Here is a 22846-nt window from a genome sequence, read left to right on the forward strand (position 1 = left end):
GCTGGACGTGGAGAGGGAGAGGAAAAATGCTGGACATGGATGGAAAGAGGAATGAGTTGCATACTGACAAGAAGAGGGAAAGTGAAAGAGGAGCAAAACTGCACATGGATGAATAAAATAGGCAAAAGCTGGATCCACTCTATCCCTCCTCCAGTCAAGTCCACAGAGGACCCAGCTTTTACCTATGGATGTAGGGCAAGAAATGAAGAAGAAAGGAGGAAAGTAAAGAAATAAATGGAATGAAAGCCCTGGAAACGGAGTTAAGGGAACAGATAGAGAGCAGCAGAATCAGAGACTGGGACCAACATGATCAGAAAAATAGTCACCAGACAACAAAGGTAGAAAAAAATCATTTTATTTTCATTTTAGTGTTTGGAAGATCTGCTGTCTTATTTTGCACTCGGTATACTAGAGCTGTAACAGCTTATAGAAATTATTTATAATGAAAAAAAATCACAAGTTATTTTTTTCTCCTACACTGGCATAGTATTTTCAATGATACTGCTCATATGCACCACGGCTGGTATAAGGGGTGTGGCTACCATAGGGGCAGAGCCATAGATGGTGACCTCGGCCATAATGAGTACTGGTACCTTTTTTCCTACAAAAAAAAGCACTGGTCAAAAGCATTGGGCCCAGGCAACCTATGATGCTTTCAATGTGGCATCCAAACTTTCCGCATTAGGTATTGGCACATGCAGACTCGGACCTAGAACCAGCAGTTCTGGAAAAGTTGGTGGGCATCCTTTTCTGAGGTGATACTTTTGGTTACAAAGTGGAAGAAGTTGCTGATCTCATCAAGAAAAGAACTAATACCATGAAGTCTCTCTCAGCCCGTTCCTTCTGCTGTCTCCGCTTTCTGGAGGTTCTCAGGCGGATCCCATAACAAATCCTATTACTCTCAAAGGTGTGGGTATATTCCTGTGGCCTGTCCTTCCCAGGAGTCCCATGGGCCCTGCTTCAGATCTAGGCAGCAAAGGTCCCAGAAGGCCCAGCCAGCTTCCCAGTCAAAGCAAGGGATGGGTTTTTGATTGGCTTCAAGAGAGCATAGCCACAGTAAAAATAACCATCCTGGATGGCCTACTGGTGAGAGTGAGACTGAATTTTTTCCCTTCTATATGCCCATGCAGTTGAATCCATACCACCAGGGAACGAGGGGAAGGGTTTCTATTCCAAGTACTTCCTTGCGCCCAAAAGGACAGGAGTAGGGGGCTGAACAAATATCTAGTCAAAGAAAAGTTCAGGATGGTTTCCCTGAGCACCCCACTTCCCGTGATTCAGGTAAATGATTGAAAGCCTAAGAAACATAAACTATGCTCTCTGCACTTAAACGATGCTTGCACTCACATAGAGATATGGCCATGTCACAGGAAGTATCTCAAATTCCAAGTAAGGAAAGTACTACCAATATCTCATACAGACGTTTGGCCTTGCATCTGCTCCTCTTGCATTCACAAAATGCCTGCCATAGTCGCAACATGTCTGTGCAGGCTGAGGGTGAATGTGTTTCCATGTTTATTTAAAATTAGATGTACTGCCCAATTAGGGGGCTTTCTAGGTGGTTTACACTATCTAATTTTAAAAGAAGTTGAAAGGAACTCCATAAATAGATAGGATAGAGACAAGAACTAATATAGAGACAAGCATGCATCTGATGCTGATCATCCCAGTCCAGAGTCTGGAGTAAATCGGGACCACAGAGGGAATTATCCAGTTATAGTTGGATAATTAAGACGATTCAAAGGCATCCTGAAATACGAAAGATTTTAATTTATTTTTGAATATTTGCATTGAGTGTTCTTCACGAAGGGGTAACGATATGGCGTTCCAGAGGGAAGACCCAGTGACACTGAAAATCCTGGATTGAATGGAGTCTAAACCAATGATATGAAGAGATGGAACTATTAAGTGGTGCTGCTTCTTAAAGATTTAAATGTAGTATAAGAAATTATCATTCACAATAAGTAAAGTGGTATATCAGTATGATGTACCGTATGGACTAAGAATAAATTCTTAAAAATTATTCTTTGATTAGTAGATAACCAGTGTTCTCGCAACAGAGGAATTACATGGTCATATTTTTTGGATTTTTGTTATCAGTTTCACAGCCATGTTTTGCACTATTTGTAATCATTTGATATCTATCTGATATCTATAAACCATTATGTAGTACATTTGCAGTAATCAAGCTGGCTGATTACAAAGAATACACTCAAACACGGAGGGCTGATGTGGAGAATGTTTCCCTACTTAAAAAATTGGCTGGTCTAGAGCACATCCAAAGATTGTGCTTAGGAATCAATACAGAGAACCATTCAGGTGTTTGAGCTACTAGGTTTCGTTATAAACTACCCAAAGTCCCATCTCAGTTCAGGTCAACACTTGGAATTCATTGTCCTGCTAGAAATAAGTCAGGTGCTGGCCTTCCTGCCAAATTCTAGGGTGGAGGCATTGATGGTCATTGTCTGGCAGGTCTGCCAAAGCCCACAGGTCACAGCTTGGCAGATGTTGAGGTTGTTGGGCCACATGGTCTTCACAGTGCATGTTGCACCTGTGACAGTTCTCCATTTGAGAGAGGCTCAGTGGACCCAAGCTTCCCAGAAGTGTCAGGCCTCGGAGAACCTAGCGGACATCTCTGTCACTCCCAATCTGAAGGATTCACTCTTATGGTGGACGATTTTGTCTAATCTGTTCATGAGATTTCCATTCCAAATTCTCCATCCAACCTGAGCTGGGGAACTTGTAGATGGGCTCCACACCCAGGGTTGCTGGTCTGCTCTGGAGATTCAACTTCACATTTAAATGTATATAAAATAACACCTGGTTTATAAACGTAAAGACACAGCCTCCCCACCCCACAAAAAAGAATGGTATTCAAAATATATCTTAAATATTTATAAACGTGCAAGAAAAAAACAGAACTGTATGAAAATATTTTTCTGATTTTTGTTTTTCAGCCTTCCCTTTGACCCATACCTTCCCTCTTGTGGGGCTTGCTGCTGTCTTTAATGATCCTTGAGTCCATAGCTGTTGATGGGGTAGGAGTAAGCCCTACCCAGTACTATCCTGTCCCACAGAAGCTTAAATAAGACATAGTAGTTGCAGAAAAGGATCAGAGCTATGGAGAGCATGTGGTTCCACTTCTCTGAGTGCAGCAGTGAGTACAGCTGGTAAGAGTTGAGAGCCATTTGGAATGCTTTAAAGGCTTTCACATATCAGTTGCTAAACAAAATTACTCTCATTCAAATAGACAATCAGGTTGCAATGTACTATGTCATGTAAAAATGTGGATAAAAGTGAGCCGGTTGATGTAGTGTATCTGGATTTTCAGAAAGCTTTTGGCAAAGATCCTCATGAGAGACTCCTGAGAAAATTAAAAAGTCATGGGATAGAAGGCAGTGTCCTTCTGTTGATTAGGAATAGGTTATTGGACAGAAAACAGAAGGGAGGGTTAAAAGGCCATTTTTCTCAGTGGAGGAGGGTGAATAGTGGAGTGCCACAGGGATCTATACTAGGACCAGTGCTATTTAACATATGTATAAATGATCTGGAAAACGGACCGACGAGTGAGGTGATTAAATTTGCAAATGACACAAAACTATTCCAAGTTGTCAAAACGGATTGTGAAATATTGCAGAAAGACCTTAGGAAACTGGAAGACTGGGTATCTAAATGGCAGATGAAATTTAATGTGGACAAATACAAAGTGATGCACATTGGGAAAAATAATCCGAATCATAGTTACCTGATGCTAGGGTCCAACTTCAGAGTTGGCTCTCAAGAAAAAGACCTAGGTGTCATTCTAGACAAGATGCTGAAATCTTCTGCCCATTGTGGCGGTGGTCAAAAAAGCCAACAGGATGCTAGGAATGATTAGGAAAGGGATACAAAATAAGACCAGGAATATTATAATACCTCTGAATTACTCCATGGTGCGACCTTACCTTGGGTATTGTGTTCAATTCTGGTCACTATATCTCAAAAAAGATATAACTGAATTAGAAAAGGTTCAAAGAAGAGCGACCAAAATGATAAAGGGGATGGAACACCTTCCGTATGAGGAAAGGCGAAAGAGGTTAGGGCTCTTCAGCTTGGAAAAGAGATGGCTGAGGGGGATATGATTTGAGGTCTATAAAATCCTGAGTGGTGTAGAACGGGTAGAAGTGAATTGATTCTCTAAGGACAAGCAAGCTCTCATATTCTAACGTGTGGTTAGATGCCAGTCTGCGTCGTCCTGTCTGGAATTTTTTCCCCCAAGTAAAAAAAAAAAAAAACAGAGCTTTGTGAAGCACGAGCCGCGATGCACCTTGCATGCACGAGTGCCTTTACTGTCTGCCGCGAGAACGCGGTTCCCTCGGTTTCGTTTTCTCCGTGTGAAGAGAAGCTGGGCTTTTTCAGTATCTCTTTACACGTTCGGTTTTTGAATGCCTTCTGCCTTTTTTCTTACCGCTTGAACCTTGTTTCTTAAAAAAAAAAAAAAAAAAAGTACCTTTATTTTTATTAGTTTCTTGTGCCCACGTTTAAGTTTTCTTTATTCTTCAACGTGGGCTGCCTTTAGGCCCTGACTCCAGTCGGGAACTCCCTTTTTCGTACCTTCCCCCCCCCTTTTTCAGGCACCATCGAGCCATTTGATTTGGTTGGCAAGGTCTTCCCATCCATGTCGTTGAAGACTCCGTGGCTTCAAGCGTTGTACCTGGTGCAACCGGGCCATCTCAGGAAAAGACATCCATTCTTGGTGTCTGCAGTGACTTGGGCCCGACCGTAGCCCTGCTAACTGTGTTCATATGAAGAAGAGGACCCAGATATCCCGGAAGGCTCAACGCAAGAAGAAATTTTGGATCCAGGCCCGGTTCCTTGACTTCAACGCCAAGGTCGGAGGCGTCTGCATCGACGTCGAGTGTTGCACCTGGATAATCGGTAAGCATGGCTGCTTCAAGACCTCGAGACACTGGGAACAGTGAGGCATCGAGTGTGTCTCCTGCTGTACAGGCCCATCAGGACCGTCCATTGTCAGACCCGATCCCAAGGTGACAGCACTGTCACCCTCGATACATGGTGCTGGGAGCTCCAGGGCACCGAGGGACACAGCACCCGAGAAGTGTCAGTGCTGGGTAACCGCTCTCCCTCCATCCAGGAGGTGATGATACGATTGTCTCCAAGCAGCCAAGATCCTGCTCCTCGTATTGGCCCAACGGTTCTGCAACCTGTGCCTAAGCTGACGCCCCAGCTTTTTCCGATGTTGGGCCTCTATGAGCGCATCCAGGCCATGCTCCCTGAGCTGCTGGATGGCCTCATGTAGCGATGTGCTATGGTATCGGGGATGCTTGCACCTGCTATACCTCCCGCTGTGGTCCCACCTGGCCCTCAGCCTGCGGTTCAGTCTCCCAGGTCTTGCTGGCTTCCAGGGAAGATTCCACTAAGAGGTATTATTCTTTTAAATGGAGGAGGTTTGCCATCTGGTGTGAAAGCAGGATCCTAGATCCACTTTCTTGTCCTACGCAGACCCTGCTTGAGTACCTTCTACACTTGTCTGAGTCAAGTCTCAAGACCAACTCCGTAAGGGTTCACCTTAGTGCAATTAGGCTTACCTTCTACACATTGATAACGACTATCTTTGGACAGTCTTTAGTTGTTTGCTTTATTAGAGGTTTGCTTTTGTTAGTCCCCTGTCAGACCTCCACCAGTATCACTGGATCTCAACATCGTTCTCACCCAGCTGATGAAAGCTCCTTTTGAGCTACTGAATTCCTGTCATCTGAAGTACTTGACCTGGGAGGTTGTTTTCTTGGTGGCTGTTACTTCAGCTCGTAGGGTCAGTGAGCTGCAGGCCCTAGTAGTGGATGCACCATACTAAGTTTCATCACAACAGAGTAGTCCTCCGTACACACCCTAAGTTCCTACTGAAGGTGGTATCTGAGTTCCATCTGAACCAATCGATTGTCTTGCCAACATTCTTTCTCCGACCTCATTCCCATCCTGGCAAAAGCACACCTTGAACTGCAAGAGAGCATTAGCCTATTACATGGAGCAGACAAGGCCCCACAGACAGTCCACACAGCTTTTTTGTTTCTTTTGATCTCAACAGGATGGGGGTCGCCATCGGGAGTCTCACCATCTCAATTTGACTGGCAGATTGCATTTCCTTTACTTATGGAAATGGGAAATGGGACTTGATATACCTCCTTTCTGAGGTTTTTGCAACTACATTCAAAGCGGTTTACATATATTCAGGTACTTATTTTGTACCAGGGGCAATGGGCAGGGTTAAGTGACTTGCCCAGAATCACAAGGAGCGGCAGTGGGAATCGAACTCTAAGGCTGGGCTGGCCTTAGAGGATCATGTCACGGCTCATAATGTCAGAGCCATGGCTGCGTCGGTAGCCCACTTGAGGTCAGCCTCCATTGAGGGAATTTGCAAGGCTGCAACATGGTCTTCAGTCCACACATTCACATCTCACTACTGCCTTGAGCAGGATACCCGAGACGACAGTCGATTTGGGCAGTCAATGTTGCAGAATCTGCTTAGGGTCTAGAATCCAACTCCACCCTCCTAGGCCCGTTTTATTCTGTTCCAGGCTGCACTCTCATTCAGGTTGTATGTAGTTTCAGGTTAATCTGTGTTACTCCTCGCCAATTCGAGGCCCAGCTGACCACTATTTGTTGTTTTGGGTGAGCCTGGATGCTAGGGATTCCCCATACGTGAACATATGAGAGCCTGCTTTTTTCCTTATTTTGCTCTAAAATTAAACTGTGGGAACCATGTTCTTGCGGCAGGGAGGAAGGCACATGCACAGTGAAGCATGGCTTGCTCTTCACAAAGCTCTGTTCTTTTACTTGGGCATAAATGCTGGACTGGATGAGGCGGATCGGCATCTACCCACGCATGAGAATGTGAAGCCTGCAGCCCTCGGAGAACACCTGCTACAGGTAAGTATCTTTGCTTTTTTCACTTTTTCAAAAAGTACAGAGACCAGGGGACACTCAATGAAATTACATGGTACTACTTTTAAAACAAATAGGAGGAAATATTTTTTCACTCAAAGAATAGTTAACTCTGGAACTTGCTGCCAAAGGATGTGGTAACCGGTTAGCATATCTGGGTTTAAAGGTTTGGACAGGTTCATGGAAGAAAAGTCTATAGTCTGTTATTGAGATGCACATGGAGTAAGCCACTGCTTGGAATGTTACTACTAATTGGGTTTCTGCCAGGTACTTGTGACTTGGAAGCAGGATACTGGGCTAGATGGACTATTGGTCTGACCCAGTATGGCTATTTTTATGTTCTTATGTCAACAAGCAGGGAGGCATGGGTTCCTTCCTCTTGTGTCAGGAGGTGGTCGGGATGTGAATTGGACTTCCCGTCATGGCATGGTGCTCAGAGCCACATACCTAGCTGGAAAAGGCAACAGCCTGGCAGACTGACTGAGCAGGGTGATTCAACCACACAAATTGTCTCTAAACACAAGCGTTGCCCATCAGATCTTCCAAGATTGGGATACCCCCTCGGTGGATCTCATTGCCACTCATCTCAACAACAAAGTCCTTCAGTTCTGCTCTAGGCTGTGATCACATGGCAGACTAGTGTGAGATGCCTTTCTCCTCCACTGGGGGAAAGGCTGCCTGTATGCATATCTTCGCATTCCTCTTGTGGGGAAGACTTTGCTGAAACTCAAGCAGGATTGGGAGACCATGATAACTCATTGCACCATACTGGATGAGACAGATCTGGTTCCCTCTACATCTGGAGTTATCCTCAGAGGATATGTGGAGACTGGAGTGCTTTCTGATCCTCATCACTCAGATTGACGGTGCTTATACATCTCAACCTCCAGTCCCTAGCCCTCACGGCTTGGATGTTGAGAGCATAGTGTTAGCACCCTTCCAACTGCATGAAGGTGCTTCTCGGATCCTGCTTGCTTCCAGGACAGATTCCAATAGGAGGTCATACATTTTCAGGTGAAAGAGATTTGCTGTCTGGTGTATCCTTTTGATCACCCTACACAAAAACTACTTGAATACCTTCTACATCTTAAGACCAACTCTGTAAGAGTTCACCTTAGTACAGGTACATAAGTATTACCATACTGGGACAGACCAAAGTTTCATCAAGCCCAGCATCCTGTTCCTAACAGTGGCCAATCCAGGTCACAAATACCTGGCAAGCTCCCCAAAAAGTGCAAAACATTTTATACTGCTTATCCCAGAAATGGTGGATTTAACTCTGCTAAGCTAACCGCCTTTACCACATTCTCTGGCAACGAATTCCACCAGAACAAGTTACGATTGATCTCTATTTGTTTACTGTAATCATAATGTCATTTTTAAACGTTACACATTACTCTTGTCCTCTTATACCTGAAATGATTTGTATATCTATTTACTTCTAATTTATTTTATATTTTCTGTACTTTAAATGCAATAATATTCTGTATTTTTCCTTCCGGAAATGGCGATCGCCTTTACGGCATAATATAAGCCACATTGAGCCTTCAAAGAGGTGGGAAAATGTTGGGTACAAATGCAGTAAGTTTAACTACACGTTGAGTGAAGAAACATTTTCTCCATTTTAAAATTACTACTTTGTAGCTTCATCGCATGCCCCCTAGTACTAGTATTTTTAGAAAGCGTAAACAGACGCTTCACGTCTACCTGTTCAACTCCACTCATTATTTTATAGACCTCTATCATATCTCCCTTCAGTCGCCTTTTCTCCAAGATGAAGAGTCCTAACCACGTTAGCCTTTCCTCATAGGGAAGTCGTCTCATCCCCTTTATCATTTTCGTCGCCCTTCTCTGCTCCTTTTTTAATTCCACTATATTTGTTTTGAGATGCGGCGACCAGAATTGAACACAATATTCAAAATGTGAACGCACCATGGAGCGATAAAAAGGCATTATGACGTCCTCATTTTTGTTTTCCATTCCTTTCCTAATAATACCTAACATTCTATTTGCTTTCTTAGCCGCAGCAGCACACTGAACAGAAGGTTTCAACGTATCACCAATGACGACACCTAGATCCCTTTCTTGGTCAGTAACTCCTAATGTGGAGCCTTGCATGACGTAGCTATAGTTCGGGTTCCTCTTTCCCACATGCATCACTTTGCACTTGCTCACATTAAATGTCATCTGCCATTTAGACGCCCAGTCTCCCTGTCTCATAAGGTCGTCTTGTAATTTTTCACAATCCTCCCGCGATTTAATAACTTTGAAAAACTTTGTGTCATCAGCAAATTTAATTACCTCACTAGTTACCCCTATCTCTAGATCATTTATAAATATGTTAAAAAGCATTGATCCCAGCATAGACCCCTGGGGAACCCCACTAACTATCCTTCTCCATTGAGAATACTGACCATTTAACCCAACTCTTTGTTTTCTATCTTTTAAACAGTTTTTAATCCACAATAGGACAGTACCTCCTATCCCATGACTCTCCAATTTCCTCTGGAGTCTTTCATGAGGTACTTTGTCAAATGTCTTCTGAAAATCCAGATACACAATATCAGCTGGCTCACTTTTATCCACATATTTGTTCACCCCTTCAAAGAAATGTAATAGATTGGTGAGGCTTTCTGCGTTTACACTTACCATCACCCCCACTTGTCATGGGATCTCATCGTCCTCACCCAGTCGATAAAAGCTCCCTTTCAGCAACTAAACACTTGCCACCTGAAGTTTTTGTTCTTTGTCATGGTCACTTCACCACATAGAGTAGCAAGCTTCAGGCCCTAGTAGCTGAGTCACCTTAAACAAAGTTTCATCCTAATAAAGAGGATGAGTGCGATGAACCAAAGTTCTTTCCAAAGGTGATGTCTGATTTCCACCTTAATCAGTCAGTTGTTATGCCAACACTTTCCCCCAAAGCTCATGTCCATCCTGGCAAAAGTGCACTTACACCTTGGACTACAGGTCAGCCTTGGCTACCTGGAGCGGACTAAAGCCCATAGACAGTCCACCCAGCTTTTTGTTTCTTTTTTCCAAACAGGATGGGGGCAGCCATAGGTAAATGCATCTTATCCAATTAGCTGGCAGAATGCATCTCCTTTATGTATGCCTAGGCTGGGCTGAATCTGGTGGGTCATGCCACAGCTCACAATATCAGAGCCATGGCTGTGTCAGTACCCCTCTTGAGGTAAGGCTCCATTGAGGAGATTTGCAAAGCTGCAGCGTTGTCTTCTATCCACATGTTCACATTATTACCTTGAGCAAGATTTCCCTTTTCTTGAAATTGATGGAGAGCATGGTATACAAAACAGCTCAAGGAGTTCTTGGACAAGTTCAATATATTGCATGAGTCACAATCAGGATTCCGTCCACTCCATAGTACCGAAACCGTGCTTGTCACCCTCCTGACCAACTTTAAAAAGGAAATAGCTGTTGGAAAGAGAATTCTGCTTTTACAATTCAACATGTCTAGTGCTTTTGACATGGTGAGCCATGACATCCTGCTTCAGCTCCTTGACTACTTCGGTGCCAGTGGAAATGTATTAACATGGCTGAAAGGTTTTTTTAACCACAAGAACATACCACCTTAGCTCTAACTCAAAGCTTATCGCCTTGCTGGAAAGCAGACTGTGGTGTGCCTCAGGGCTCACCGCTTTCCCCAACACTCTTCAACATAATGTTGGTTCCCCTGGCCACAGCCCTTTCCAAATTAGGTCTCAACCCATTTATTTATGCGGATGATATCACTATCTCTATTCCTTTTAAAACAGACTTGAGCAAAATAGCCGGTGAAATACAGCTTGGGTTGCACACAATGCTAGATTGGGCCAACACTTTTAAATTCAAATTCAATGCTGAGAAAACACATTTCCTTATCCTCTCCACTCCCTATAACAAGTTTACGACCTCCACATTAATCGCACCTGAGCTTGTCTTACCGATCTCTGAGTCTTTAAAAATATTAGGTGTAATTGTTGACAGACACTTAACTCTGGAGCAGCAAACGAACTCTACCACCAGACAAATGTTCTTCTCTCTTTGAAAGCTAAAATCTTATTTCCCTAGGGAAGTATTTCGAAGTTTAACTCAGTCTTTAGTCCTTAGCCGCCTTGATTACTGTAATGGGATATATGCAGGGTGCAAAGACATGCTTCTGAAAAAATTACAAACTGCCCAGAACACAGCTGCTAGGCTTATCTATGGTAAATCGAGGTTTGAAAGCTCAAGACCACTGCGTGAGAAACTGCATTGGCTCCCTGTCAAGGACCGAATAATATTTAAAATTTGCGCTCTGGTGCATAAAATTCTCTATGGTGAAGCCCCTGCGTATATGGACACCCTTGTCAGCTTACCACCTCGAAACTCTCATAGATCAGCTCGCTTGTACTTAAATCTGCATTACCCAATCTACAGAGGCCTCAAGTTTAAAACCACCTACGCCTTCACCTTTTCCTATATTAGCGCACAACTGTGGAATGGTCTACTTAAATTTGTGAAAATTACCCCTGATCATCCGACCTTCAAAAAATACCTTAAGACCTTCTTATATGGAAAAGCTTACGCTCCTGACCCGCCCCGCACCGCTGCCTATTGAATTCAGTTTCTCTTTCCACATTTCCCCACCTCTGCTATTACTCACTAGCCTCTTTCACTACAATGCCGTTGACTGTTTGTTGTAGAATTTATGTATGAGTTTTGTAAATTTATGTAAGCCACATTGGGCCTGCCCTTGGGTGGGAAAATGTGCGATATAAATGCTATAAATAAATAAATAAATAAGCAAACATGATACTTGGTTCGGACAGGCAGTTCTGCAGAATTTGTTTGTAGTCTAGAATCCAGCTCCACCCTCTTAGGCCTATTTTATTCTGTTCCAGAGTGTACCCTCTCAGTAGAAATGTATATAAATTCTATGTTAATTGGTTCCTGTTCAGTTTTTCCTGTTCCAAATCCCTATTGACCTTTCTTTGTTGTTTTCAGTGGGTTTGGTAGCAAGGGATTCCCATATGTGGCAAATGATTATCCTCAGAGAAAGCGAAGTTATGCACCTGTAGTAGATATTCTCTGAGGATAACAGAACACATAATCTCCCTCCTCTCCTAGGGGGTCTATTCATTAAGCTTTTTCAGGAGTGGCCTAGTGGTTAGGGTGGTGGACTTTGGTCCTGGGGAACTGAGGAACTGAGTTCGATTCCCACTTCAGGCACAGGCAGCTCCTTGTGACTCTGGGCAAGTCACTTAACCCTCGATTGTCCCATGTAAGCCGCATTGAGCCTGCCATGAGTTGGAAAGCGCGGGGTACAAATGTAACAAAAAAAAATGGCTGGTCCCACGCACTCACATTGGGTGGCAAGGCACATGCATGATGCGGTGCTACCAAAAGCTTCAGAATGTACCAGAATGTTGGGTAGCGTCCATGCCGGGATTGGTTGAATAACGTCACCCATATGTGGCAATATGTGACCTGTCCTTGACAAACGCCTGCTACAGATGAGTAACTTCGCTTTATGTTCTTTAATTCAGTCTTGTGTTACATGATACTTCCTTGTTATAGACTAGCATTTATTAGTCCCAGAGTTGATTTGCCACTCGCTTCACTAAATGAACACCAACATGGAATATTCCCCTCTTCCCTAAAACCTTCCCAGTCAGGAACATTGCACGAGATAGTTACACCACACCACACACATCCTTCATCCATAGCAAAGTATTTACAACCCCTTGATCCTTCAAGTGTATTCTAACTATCATTGCACCAGATCCATTCCTTACTAAAAAAAAAAAAGTACATAGATCAACCAATTACTCCTACTAATACAGATTAATGATTCAAACCCAAATTGATCCATCAGTTCTCTCAAAACAATTAGCACACCCCTTTGGCTGACCCTTTCATTGCGATGCCTCAGGTGTGTCTCTGTTATAGCCACTTGGCGATGATGCTCTGAGAAGGGTGGGGCTAAGCAGGAGAACATGGTTCAGGTAATTTCAGGTGCAGAGCCAAAGCTCCAGACAGTGGCAGAAATATCTTCAAAGATAGTAAAGTGCAGTGGGCAGATAAGTAAGGCAAGCTTAGCCATATAGTGAAATATCTGTGTTCAGTATTGGTGGTGATGATACCAAGAAAGACCAGTGGATGTTGATACTGGGAGAGATACAGTTTTGACTAAATTACCACTCATCTTGCAGCGATATGTCAGAAACGACAGCATGAGTTATATGTTGAAGAAGAATCCTGTGAAACTAGAAAAATGCATTGATCTTTTTACCACTGTGGAGACTTTAGAAGAGGAGAACCCTTGGTGAGTACTGAGCACATCCCTTCCTTTTCTGAGTTGGCCATATGGCCACATGTTGCAACAGGCCTAGAAGGCTGTAAGGCTTGCTTTTTTTGCTTGTGTTATTGGACACTTGTTTAGGTCTGTGTACGCTGATAGTCCATTTAGAGGCCAACAGAATTTCATTTTCAGATTCGGCACCGGTTTGGGTTTCGGCAGAAAATGCCTATGCATTTTCAGCTGAAATGAACACTTTTCCATCTCCCCCCATCCTGCCTGACCTCCCTGGGCCTACCTTAAGAATCCCTGGTGATCTAGTGGACTGTTTGGGGGCAGGAACGAACCTTGTCCGTTCCTGCCCCGTGCCACAATGCAGTGGCTGCTGAGACTTCCTGTGGCAGCCGTGCAAGTCCACCAGGGGAGGTCCCAACAGCCATTTTGTGATTGGAACCAGCACGGACAGGGTTAGTGGGGCCACCACTGCTGGGCGGGGGGAGCGGTTTTGTTTTCACTTTCTACTGAAACCAATTGGCCAGTTTTGGTTGCAGATATGGTTTTGGCAGAAACCGAAGATCTTGGTTCTAAGTCCATTATAATTGTTAATGAAATGGTGGTAGGATTATAGATCTTGAGAGTTGAGTCTGAGGTATTCTTAGACCCAGCTGATTTCTTTTTGTTTTTACTTTTATTTATTTTACAAGCATAAGAGGATCTAAGCAAGAACTCTGAATCTGCAGTATTTATGTGTGTATGTGTATGTATGTATATATATATATATATATATATATATAACCGGAGCGCGCACTTAACCATTGTGACTAAAAGAAGCTTGACATCTGCTAAACATATGTACAGTACTGTTTATTATACGTACAGTATACAGTCTCCGTTAACTTACATTATACAGTCTCCGTTAACTAATGTTAGGCTTACTTGAATTAATCAGTCATAGTCCTCTGAACACTCTTGTGTCTGTGAGTTCCATAGACGTCGTCTGCCAGACAGTAAAAACGGTCATAGAACTGACATCCAGTGGCCTACAGATAGGCCCACATGGTGTTGAGACTCTCCAGCGCTCTTGCAAAAGTGACAGGAGGTTGTTGAATTTCGTCAGCATGTGCCTTGCTGCTCATTTCATCATGTTTCATCATCAGCTTTTGCCTGCATATAGGCGCATATCTGGACATCAGTGCTGTCGTCAGCTGTTTGTAGATCGTAATCAACAGCTACGTAGTGATGAAACTCCTCTTCAGTAACACCAGCTGGGATGTCAATAGCCTATTCATCTGATGCGTTTGCAACAGCTGCATCTGTTTCATCCCTCTCCACATTCCTAACAAAGCTTGCCCGCTTTTAGCAGTTCACAATAGTTGCCCGTGTAACGTGATTCCAGGCTTCTTTCTGCATATGTAGGGAATCCAACAGTGATAGATTACGGGCCAGTTCAACAGCACATTTACCCTTGCCAGTCTGGTCATCCATAACGCTCATCAGACGACGTAGCACAAGAGCCCGATAATGTTGTTTGAAATTGGCTATTATGCCCTGGTCCATAGGTTGGATGAGAGAGGTAGTGTTTGGTGGCAGGAAGACCACCTTGACGTTAGACAGCCTGACATCATCACTGTGTGCAGCACAATTATCACAAAACAACAAAATCTGACGCTTTTGTGCCCACGTTCTAGTGTCTAACTTCTTTAGCCACTGCTTCCAAATTTCCCCAATCATCCACGAATTTGCGTTAGCCTTGTATGACACAGGAAGTCGCTTAACATTCTTGAAGCAATGTGGCTGTTTGCTCTTTCCAATGACGAGTGGTTCCAACTTCTCACTCCCATCCATATTGCAGCAAAGTAGAATTGTCAGTCGGTCCTTCAACGTTTTACCTCCTGTAGTTTCGGCTTGTTTGAATGCAAGTGTTCCATCAGGAATCGCTTGCCAGTAGAGACAGTTTTCGTCAGCATTGAAATTGTCATGAGGTGCAAACTCGTTCAAGATGGTAGGAAGAACTGAACCAACCCAATTTTCAGCACCAAAGTCATCAGTGTTTTATTTTTCACCATGCTGTTTCTTGAATTTTATGTTGTTACTCAACTTCCACCTTTCCAACCATCCAACAGTGCCTTTGAATTCAGTTAGTCCGAGACTTTCAGCTAACTGATTAGCTTTTTCCATAAGCAGTGGACCACTGACAGGAAACTGTCTACTTCTGACTTGAGAAAACCACCGAAGGAGTGGAGGAGTGGCCTAGTGGTTAGGGTGGTGGACTTTGGTCCTGGGGAACTGAGGAACTGAGTTCGATTCCCACTTCAGGCACAGGCAGCTCCTTGTGACTCTGGGCAAGTCACTTAACCCTCCATTGCCCCAGGATCTCCTCTGGAACCTTTTTTAACAATCGACGTTACATTGGCCACCCTCCAATCTTCCGGTACCACGCTCGATTTTAAGGATAAATTACATATTTCTAACAATAGCTCCGCAAGCTCATTTTTCAGTTCTAGCAGTACTCTGGGATGAATACCATCCGGTCCAGGAGATTTGCTACTCTTCAGATTGTAGAACTACATCCTCCAGGTTTACAATCTTCTACCTCCTCAGCTTTTCCCGCCCGTTTTCGTTTCCAGTGTGGATTTGTATTGTTTTGCCAGTCTTCTAGAAGCTGGTCTTTCTGCTTTTAGATACGTGAAATTTGTCTGGGATTGACACTGTATTCTATAGCAATAGATGCTTGACTTTGTTTTTCTAATTTTTTAAGAACTTCTATTTGTTCAGCCAGTGTTAAAGTCTTACAGTTGCGTGACGACAACAACGAAGACTCAAGTGTACACTCTTAACAACATTCTTTCACTTCTGCCTGTGGCAGTTAAAAGGGGCGATAAATTTGAAATCCCATTGGTTGTTGGACGCCAATCGGCTTCCATATTCCGTGCGTGCGCTTATGCAGAGTCTTTCCTGCAGAGCAGCGGTCTTAAACCATGCATATAAGTGAATCTTGCATTTATCAGTGGTGCGCTAAACCGAAGTTTGTCCCCATAGAAATTGATGACGCCAAAAACCGGACCAAGTATGGCATGCAGTTAAACAGAGCATGCGCTTATCCGACGTGCACTTAAATGGAGTGCACTGTATATATATAAAAAATTAATTTCCATGCGTTTGATATACCGCTACGCCTGCATAAAGTGGTTAACAATCAAAAAGCTTTACAATATCACTGGTAACACGAGCAAAATAGAAGACAAGGAAGAGTCTAGGCAGCTATGCAGAAGGTGGAACAGGAGAGGTGTGTTTTTAAAGTTTGTTTGAAGGTTGAAATGTTGGGCTGGTTCCTGATATGTAGGGGAAGGCCATTCCATAACTGAGGCCCTAGGTAACTAAAAGCAGATTCATGGGTAGAGGAAAGTCGAATGCGTGCAGGTGGGGAGAGTGCGATGAGGTTATTGTCTGGTGAGCAGAGGCAACGGAGGGGGATGTAATGGATAAGGAGGCTGTTAAGGGGGCAGATGGGGATCTGGACATATAGAATAGTAGAAGAGTTTAGAACTTGGTATGGAAATTGGCAACCAGTGTTCTGAATGGAGCAAAGGAGTAATGTGGTCAAATCTGTGTGCATCGTGGAGAAGCTTGACTGCAGTGGATTGAACTAATTGAATGCATTTGATAGAGTTTAGGGGAAGGCCGGCGTAGAGTACATTATGATAGTCAAGGTGGGAAATAACCAGAGCCAAAGTAAAGGGACGCAGTGAGGAGGCAAGTAACAGGGAGCGGACAGCAAGAACGCGATGGAGGGCGAAGAAGGAAGCGTTAATCCACAATAGGACACTACCTCCTATCCGATTACTTTCCAGTTTCCTCTGGAGTCTTTCATGAGGTACTTTGTCAATCGTCTTTTGAAAATCCAGATACACAATATCAACTGGCTCACCTTTATCCACATGTTTGTTCACCCCTTCGAAGAAATGTAATAGATTGGTGAGGCAAGATTTCCCTTCACTAAATCCATGTTGACTCTGTCTCATTAATACATGCTTTTGAATACGCTCTGTAATTTTGTTCTTAATAATAGTCTCTACCATTTTGCCCAGCATCAGACTCACCAGTCTATAATTTCCCAGATCTCCTCTGGAACCTTTTTAAAAAATCAACGTTACATTGGCTACCCTCCAATCTTCTGGTACCACTCTCGGTTTTAAAGATAAATTTCATATTACTAACAATAGTTCTGCAAGTTCATTTTTCAATTCTATCAGTACTCTGGGGTGAATGCTATCCGGTCCAGGAGATTTGCTATTCTTCAGTTTGTCAAATTGCCCCATTACATCCTCGTGGTTTATAGAAATTTCATTCAGTTTTTCTGACTCGTCGGCTTTGAATACTATTTCTGGCACTGGTATCTCTGCCAAATCTTCCTTGGTGAAGACCGAAGCAAAGAATTCATTTAATCTCTCCACTGTGGCTTTGTCTTCCCTGATTGCCCCTTTTACCCCTTGGTCATTTAGCAAGGGCTTCTTGCTTTTAATATACCTAAAAAAAAATTTACTATTTGTTTTTGCCTCCAACACAATCTTTTTTTCAAAGTCCCTCTTTGCCTTTCTTACCAGCACTTTGCATTTGACTTGCCATTCCTTTTGGCGTTTCTTATTATTTTCAGTCTGTTCCTTCGTCCACTTTCTGAAGGATTTTCTTTTAGCTCTAATAGCTTCCTTCACCTCACTTTTTAACCATGCTGTCTGTCGTTTGGTCTTCCTTCCTCCTTTTTTAATACATGGAATATATTTGGCCTGGGCTTCCAGGGTGGTATTTTTGAACAGTATCCACACCTGATGTAAATTTTTTACTTTCGCAGCTGCTCCTCTAAAGTTTTTGTTTGTTTGTTTTGTTTTTTCATTGTTCTTCTCATTTTATCATAACCTATTGGATTTCCTGTGTGTACTTACTCCAAAGCCAATATCAAATCTGATCATATTATGATAACTGTGATCAAGCGGCCCCATCATCATTACATCCCGCACCAGATCATGCACTCCATTAAGGACTAGGTTCAGAATTTTTCCTTCTCTTGTTGGCTCCTGTACCAGCTGCTCTATAAAGCAGTCCTTGATTTCGTCAAGGAATTTTACCTTACTAGCATGCCCTGATGTTACATTTACCCAGTCAGTAACAGGGTAATTGAAATCACCCATTATTGTTGTGTTGCCCAGTTTGTTAGCCTCCCTAATTGCTGATAACATTTCTACATCCATCTGTTCATCCTGGCCAGGTGGATGGTAGTACACTCCTATCACTATCCTTTTCCCTTAACAATGGAATTTCAATCCATAGGGATTACAATATGTGTTTTGTTTCCTGCAGAATTTTCAATCTATGTGATTCAAGGCCCTCCTTAACATACAATACTACCCCTCCACCAGTTTGATCCACCCTATCAGTACGATATAATTTGTACCATGGTATGATAGTGTCCCACTGGTTATCATCCTTCCACCAGCTTGCAGAGATGCCTGTTATATCTAATTTTTCATTCGGTGGAATATATTCTTCCATCTTATTTCTTAGGTTTCTGGCATTTGCATATAGACATTTCAAACTACGTTTGTTGTTTCTATTTACTTCTTGCTCAGTAGTTGACAGTGTTAAATGGCATTCTTTTGTCTGATTTTTATTTAAGGACACCTGATCTACTATGTTCTCTTTTGCAACTCGCTATCGGGATACCGTATCTTCCCTGTGCTGGTGATATCTTTGAAAGATATCTTGTTCCGACCCATGCGTTTTTGAACGCATGATACAAGAGTAATTCTGGATAATAGTAAGAAGTGGTGCAAGGAAGATGTTGAAGAGGGCTGAGGAAAGAATGGAACCTTGTGGAACGCCATACAGGAGAGGGAGGGATGGAATGGAATATTGATGAAAGGAGAGCTGATAGGCCTGATTGGAGAGGTAACTGGAAAACCATGAGAGTACAGTGCCCGAGATACCAATGGAGCGAAGACGATGAAGAAGAAACTTGTGATCAACTAGATTAAAGGCGGAAGAAAGGTCGAGGGCAATAATGATGACAGAAGAATGTTGGTCTAAGGAAGTGCAGATGAGATCTTATAAGCCTATCAAAAGGGTCTTGGCGCTCTGATGATGACAGAAGCTGGATTGATATGGCTGCAGGATGTTAGTTTGCTCAGTATGCTGGACTAGTTGTGAATGGACAATCTTTTCTAAAATTTTGGAGAAGAATTGGAGGTTGGGAATGGGGTGGAATTTTGACTGGAAGAGAGGTCGAGGTGGGGTTTCTTGAGGAGCGGACGAACAATAGATGCTTCCAGGCAGATGGGACAGTGCTGGATGCAAGAGAGAAAGAAAGAAAGAAAAAGAGGAGCAGGTAAGGAGTGAGAGACTGAGATAGACACTTCACAAGAAAGGCAGGCCAAGGATCAGAAGGAAAAGAGGAGGGTCAAAAGGAAGCAGTGGCCATCGAAATAGAAGAGGCGGTAGGGAGGTTGAAAGAGGACCAAGAGGAGGAGGGACATAAAAGCATTGAACTGAAGGAGGTGGGGGAAGTCAAAGAGTGGAAGTGGAGAGAGCTGAGTGAAGTCATTGATGAGGGAGGAGAGGTACTGGACTTGGCAGACGACATGGCAGGGGTGTAGAGTACAGAAGAAAGGGGAGAGGAGAGAGCAGATAAGGGCAAGAGTGCTGAGCAGAGCAATGTAGTCTTGGACTGCCAGGCAGTCGCAGGGGAGTCCAAAGGTAAAATAGATGGGTTGTAGTTACTACTACTACTACTACTATTTAACATTTCTAAAGCGCTACCAGGGTTACGCAGCACTGTACAATTTTAACACAGAAGGACAATCCCTGCTCAAAGGGCTTACAATCTAATGGACAAATGTACAGTCAGTCAAGTAGGGGTAGTCAATTTGGGGCATTCTCGATTACATGAAAGGTATAAAGGTTATGTGCCGAAAGCAATATTGAAGAGGTGGGCTTTGAGCAATGATTTGAAGATGGGTAGGGAGAGGGCTTGGCGTAGGGGTTCAGGAAGTTTATTCCATGCGTAAGGTGATGTGAGGCAGAATGGACGGAGCCTGGAATTGGCGGTGGTGGAGAAGGGTGCTGAGAGGAGGGATTTGTCCTGTGAGCAGAGGTTTCTGGCGGGAACATAAGGGGAGATGAGGGTAGAGAGGTAATGTGGGGCTGCAGACTGAGTGCATTTGTAGGTAAGAAAGAGAAGCTTGAACTGTATGCGGTATCTGATCAGAAGCCAGTGAAGTGACCTGAGGAGAGGGGTGATATGAGTATATCGGTTCAAGCGGAATATAAGGCGTGCAGCGGAGTTCTGAACTGATTGAAGGGGGGATAGATGGTTAAGTGGGAGGCCAGTGAGAAGTAGGTTGCAGTAGTCAAGGTGAGAGGTGATGAGAGCGTGGATGAGAGTTCGGGTGGTGTGCTCAGAGAGGAAAGGGCGAATCTTGCTGATGTTAAAGAGGAAGAAGCGACTGGTCTTGGCTGTTTGTTGGATATGTGCAGAGAAGGAGAGAGAGGAGTCAAAGATGACTCCGAGGTTGCGGGCAGATGAGACGGGGAGGATGAGGATGTTATCAACTGAGATCGAGAGCGGAGGAAGAGGAGAAGTGGGTTTTGGTGGAAAGACAATAAGCTCGGTCTTGACCATGTTCAGTTTCAGGTGGAGGTTGGACATCCAAGCAGCAATGTCAGATAAGCAGGCCGATACCTTGGCCTGGGTCTATACTTGAAGAGGGAGCAACTGAATTAAGAATGCACAAAAAAGTGTGGGGGCGGTTAAAGGATTTGGAGATTTCCTTATCATGGAAATCAGATTTGGCCCAGTGCAAAACTAAACAATATTCCCTCTAGTGGGATTGGAAGAGAGCATGGATGTAGGAAAGTTTGTTGCAGACAGAGCGGGCGTTCCGTAGAGCACAAGAGAAGGGCAGAGAAGAAGAGGGGTGGAGAGGAACAGAAATTAGATTGGAGGTTTCACGGTGTGGCCTACACAAATAGGATGAGAGCTGATGTGGGGACCAGGATTGGGATTAATGTCACCAGCGGAAAGCAGGAGGAGAGTAGGAGACGTATGACGATAGCGACGAAGGTGAGATGTGTTCAGGTAAAAAGGCGAGGGGTGAATGGAAGGAAGGAAGTGTTGGAGGTTGAGAGCTGTGAAGAATGGGGGGGGTGGGGAAGAGATGGTGAAGAGAGGGACGGTGAGATGATGAATACAGAGGAAGGACAATGTGTTCCTGCGGTGTGAAGTGGTTTCTTATGGAGAAACAGATTGGGAAGGGATAGTGCCAAGAAGAGCAGGTGTACTGGAGCCATAAGAATAACAGATTTTGGTACAGATATGCTCAGAATAAGCTGAAGGCAGGTGGAGGATCAGATAGGCTCAGAGCAACTAGGAAGAGAGATAGTATAGGCATTTAAAGGTAATAGCCAATAATACAAGATAAATACACGTAAGGGTAATGCAGTATGCAGTAGTAGAAGCAGTAAGAGAGAGTGACCAGCAAAGTCAGTAATAGCCAATAATACAAGATAAATACAATTCAGGGTAATGCAGTATGCAGTAAGAGAGAATGACCAGCAGTAATAGCCAATAATACAAGATAAAGTCAGTAATAGCCAATAATACAAGATAAACACAATTCAATAATAGCCAGTTAGACAGTATTAACTCCGATGGTCTCAATATAAATTCTCAGTTCAGACAGCATTAACTTTCAGTAGGTCTTAGTAGTAATAGTAGGTCTGATTTGGGCCCGGGTCCTTCGTTGCCTCGTGGCATGGTTCTATTGTTGTGATTTTTTTTTTTGTGTTCAGTTCAGTTACCATCCATTGATTATGTCATCGCAATTAGGAAGAAGAAAATCTTTCTATAGTCAGTGACAGACTATTGAGGTAAGTAAACCTGACTGTTTGAAGCGGCACCTGAATTCACCCCGTACAGTCCGGTTCCTAGAAATGCTAAATAGTAGTAGTAGTAGTAGTCCTAGTATGGTGCACAGCTGATCCTCGAATCAATAACTCTCGTGGTGCCTTTCAGGATCAAATCGAGCGACTAGGACCGGTTTCGAGTCTCCCACCAGTTCCACAAAATTCTTCACATGAATCATGCTGGACTCTCTTGCTGTTCATTGCCCAGATTTCAGTTGGGCGGGTGGACCTGTTCGCGATGTGCCACGTGCGTTCCTCGTGGAGAGGAGCAGCAACTCTCGCAATTTCTGCCCCTCAGGTCCAGACCAGGTGGCAAGGACCGGGCTTGTGTCTCCCACAAGCTCCCCAGAGCTCCCCACACAATCACGCTGGACTCTCCTGTTGCTCGCTGCCCAAATTTAGTTGAGCGGCCGGGCCGTCACACGACGAGCCACGCACAATCCTCGTGGAGAGAAGCAACAGCTCTCGTGATCTCTGCTGCTCAGGCTCCGACCAGGCTTTTGGTGTTCCTTTCGTCTCTGAAATGTTTGGGAGTTTCTGCTGTTCTTGTTCTAGTTCCTATTCCCTGTTCAGGTTCTACCTGGTTTGCTTTGTTATGGAAATACTTAGGGGGTTGGGTTGTACAGTTGCTTATACAATACTTGTAAAAAAAAAAGGTCTGTTTCGGTA

The 22846-nt window shown here is 43.7% G+C and overlaps 1 protein-coding gene across 3 annotated transcripts in view; it reads left to right on the forward strand.

Moving 5' to 3' along the window:
- USP11 (ubiquitin specific peptidase 11) overlaps positions 1-22846 on the forward strand; it is a 168419-nt gene that overhangs the window by 103406 nt on the left and 42167 nt on the right. For all 3 annotated transcript variants that reach the window (XM_030193883.1, XM_030193882.1, XM_030193884.1), the window contains exon 17: positions 13137-13249. In XM_030193883.1, the coding sequence (XP_030049743.1) occupies positions 13137-13249 (113 nt within the window). The remainder of the gene's footprint in view (positions 1-13136; positions 13250-22846) is intronic.

Source organism: Microcaecilia unicolor, chromosome 2 (genome assembly GCF_901765095.1).
Source record: "Microcaecilia unicolor chromosome 2, aMicUni1.1, whole genome shotgun sequence".
NCBI classification, from domain to species: Eukaryota; Metazoa; Chordata; class Amphibia; order Gymnophiona; family Siphonopidae; genus Microcaecilia; species Microcaecilia unicolor.